We start from the raw sequence: 3,667 nt of genomic DNA on the forward strand, positions 1-3,667 counted from the left end.
GGGTCCGCACTGGGGCCCTGTTTATTTCTAGCCTACATTAACGACCTTTCAGACTCATTGAAAAGTAGGGCACGACTCTTTGCAGATGATACGGTGGTCTACCTCACCATAAATAAAGAAAATGGCATATAAATAACATAACAACTAAAGCTAATAATACACTAACATTTATCAAAAGAAATGTCAAAACAAATAATTAAGAAATAAAAGAAACAGCGTACAAAACATATGTTAGACCGCAACTGAAATATTGTTCTTCAATTTGGCATCCATGGCAGAAAAACTTAACTTATCAAGTAGAGAGAGTGTAAAGGTCAGCAGCGCGTTATGTGCTTAATGACTACAATTACACCAGTAGCGTTTTTCAGATGTTAAAGACACTAAATTGGCAAACTTTAGAACAAAGAAGAATAAACACATCCTTGACACTACTCTATAAAATTGAAAATCATCTTATCTATGTAGACCACGAACATCTTACAATTACAAGAAATCTCTTAATTTCCTGGTACCCTTCTATAGAACTACATATCATCAAAATTATTTTTTCCCAAGAAAAATCAGGTATTGGAATGGCCTTCCATACAACGTAAGAGTAGCACCAGCCGAAGTTAGTTTACTACAGGTTTGGCGCCTGTCTCGAAATAAATGTTAATTTCTTGTTTTTATACTTTTATCATTAGTCAATGTAAAATATTTGACATCACTCGTCACCATGTTATTTCGTTAGTCATTTAACATCACGTTCGTGTACATACTGTATATATTTTTTGAACACGTGACTTATAGCATTTCGCTGTCCCCAGACAGTCGCCTTCCTGTCATAGTCAGCAATTGACTGTAGGAAGTAACAAAGTAGAAGTAGAAGTCCGAACGGAATTGTGAGCTGCCAGGATGCATACAGCTGTAGACAGTGGCGTGATTAAATATCTGAAAAGAAAAAATGGACGGTTTGTGCTAAAGAAAAACTCAAAATATGGATATTATTCGCAAGTACAAGAAGTTTTGGGTATCTGCGAATTATCCATGTGCAATTTAGTGTTGAAAACCCGTGGCATTGTGACAGTACCAGTACAATGGAATGTTCTATACTTTGAAAACGTTGTTATACTACACCAGAAAGTGTGATAAACACACCCGTCAAAAGTAGCCTGGTATTGCTATTCAAATTCCAACTAGCTAAATTATTGCTGCGTTTACACCATGTTCCCGGCGACCACGGCAATCCCGTTTTTCAGAAACGTATCGCGCCGTGTGACTTTTGCAATTTTTGACCTTTAATCCAAGGTTGTGCTAAGTTTCCTCACGGTTTATCAAGGTATCCGTGACGTGCCGTCGAAGCGAAATGGCGGCCCTTCGACGGCGCGCTAAGTTTTCATCCACGGTCTGCTACGGATGTATAAATGTTGCTTAAAGGTACGATGCGTTCTGTTAAGTTACCGCACGTTGTTTGCGTTTACCATGCAGGTCTGATACGTTGTACACGTGTGTCATTCATTTTTCACGTTCTGTCAAGGTACCGTGTGGATCAAACGTGGACATCCGAGAGGCTTCGGGCACGATTGTGCTCCAGGTATAAAAGAAAACTCTCAAGCAACAGTATTTATTATAACAAAATAATTCCAGTGACATAGATGTGAACGACGAGGATGATTGTGTGTTTGCCTGCTTATTTGCAGCATTAATAAAATCGTTGCGTTGTAAAGAGCTGAAAGAAGCAAAAACGTCCGGGAAAAGACGAACAAGGAGGCCAAGGTCCCTGTGTGTTCGTCCATGGCTATCGGAAGCTAGAAGGCAGCAGCAAGGACACTTTGGTGCATTTCTTACCAGGGAACTCCGCAACGAAGATATCAACACCTTTCAGAATTATCTGAGGATGCCCCCAGAACTATTCGACGAGATCCTTGAACGGATATCTCAAGTCATCTCAAGACAAGATACGAAGTATCGCTCCGCCCTTACACCTGGATTGAAACTGGCACTGACTCTGAGGCATTTGGCTACAGGAGACAATTACTCGTCAATCTCTCATGCGTTTCGGTGCAGTAAGGCAGCAATTTGGCATATGGTTCCTGAAGTATGCAGCGCTATTGTCCAGGCCTACAAAGACGAAGTGTTAACCGTTCCTGTGACACCCGATGAGTGGAAATCAATCTCCCAGGAATTTGAAGACAAGTGGAATTTGCCACATGCAGTCGGGGCTCTAGACGGGAAGCATGTTGCTATCAGCAAGCCACCAAACACAGGTTCCCTGTACCACAACTACAAGGGATTTTACAGTATCCCTCTCCTTGCATTAGTTGATGCCCAGTATCGTTTCATATGGATTGAAGTCGGTGGAGTTGGACATATGTCGGATGCCCAAATCTATAATGATTATGGATAACACATTCAAGTATACGCATTTGAAAATACTTCAATTGAATAATGCAATTAAAATGTGTACTAGTATGTTCTTGTACTTATTTGCACTTACGCTGTGTGTCGAAACAGGAGGGAACCCGAGTTTTGGTGAGGGTCACCAAAAGTTGAAAGTAGGGTTCCCTCCGGGACCCTGTCAAAAAAGTTCGTGTCAAGGCCTGCTTAAATGAGTTATTCCTAGATCTAGAATATAAGATTATAATGAAGGTCGAAAATTACAACTTAAATGCCGCAGAAGTGAAATAAATCTTACTTTTCAGTTGCAGTGAATTCATCTGCCGCTTGCCCTGACTTGGTTGCTGCTTTGTTCAGTTTGCCAAGTTTAGTGGGCATGCTCTCATACCACGTCTTCAATTCACTAAGGCTGCGTTTCATCTTTGTGGTCTGCTCCGCCCAGAGCCTGTCTTTGGCCGCGGCGTCTTTGTAACCTGTCAGCCTCTTTGAGTAAATTATTGGATTTTGCTGAAGGAAGTCAATTATATGCTCTTTTTCTTCTTCAGTAAATTTTGTTATTACCCTAGGGGTTGTTGTCTTCCTACCGCATGCACCTCCTTCTTCTTCTTCTTCCTCATGTAAAAGGGGCGGATCAACAGGAGCGTGGTTTCTTCCTGATCGTGCGGTGGTACTTCTTGATTGTGCGGTGGAAGGCAAGTACTTTCAGGTTGCTCCTCCACTTGAAGGTCGTTTTCAGCGCGGGGGGGGGGGGGGGGTAGCCTTTGTTCGGCGCTTTCTTGGTGGCATGTTTGCTCATCGAGTGTTCAGACTGAAATGGAAGTTTCCTTAAAAGCACGGCTTGTATATACTCAGCTTCCGACCGCGCGAACAGTTTCAGACCGTAATACAACTCAACTGGCCGTAACGCATCTGCCTGCAAAACGCAACACACCGTTACGGGTCGGAATAAACACGTAGCAAAACGGCTATCAATTATCCTAGCTTGCCGTGGTTATCTTGACAAAGCGTAACAAAACGTAACACAACTTGATAGAAACTTAACATGTCGGGGAATGAAAAGGATTCCCGTCAGAGTACGGACACTTTTCGGGTTCTGTTACGGCCTGTTACGTACTGTCAACTTGTGTTGCGTTTAACAAGTTCTATCACGTTTCTCATTTCCGCCGTGACTGCCGTGGCAAATTTTTTGACAGTTTAAAATTTTGGCACGGCATCCACTGCAACCCCGTTGTGTCACATTTGGCTATTCCGTTCCCCTACGTTGCCTCACGTTCATCCCGTTTCCTCCATG

General features: G+C 42.4%; 1 protein-coding gene across 1 annotated transcript; it reads left to right on the forward strand.

The window, feature by feature from the left end:
- Positions 1–1,876: 1,876 nt before the first annotated feature.
- LOC127846241 (uncharacterized) lies at positions 1,877–2,386 on the forward strand. The gene has a single exon (XM_052377411.1). The coding sequence runs from the start codon at positions 1,877–1,879 to the stop codon at positions 2,384–2,386; it is 510 nt and encodes a 169-aa protein (XP_052233371.1).
- The last annotated feature ends 1,281 nt before the right edge of the window (positions 2,387–3,667 follow it).

This window comes from Dreissena polymorpha, chromosome 9 (assembly GCF_020536995.1).
Source record: "Dreissena polymorpha isolate Duluth1 chromosome 9, UMN_Dpol_1.0, whole genome shotgun sequence".
Taxonomy (NCBI): Eukaryota; Metazoa; Mollusca; class Bivalvia; order Myida; family Dreissenidae; genus Dreissena; species Dreissena polymorpha.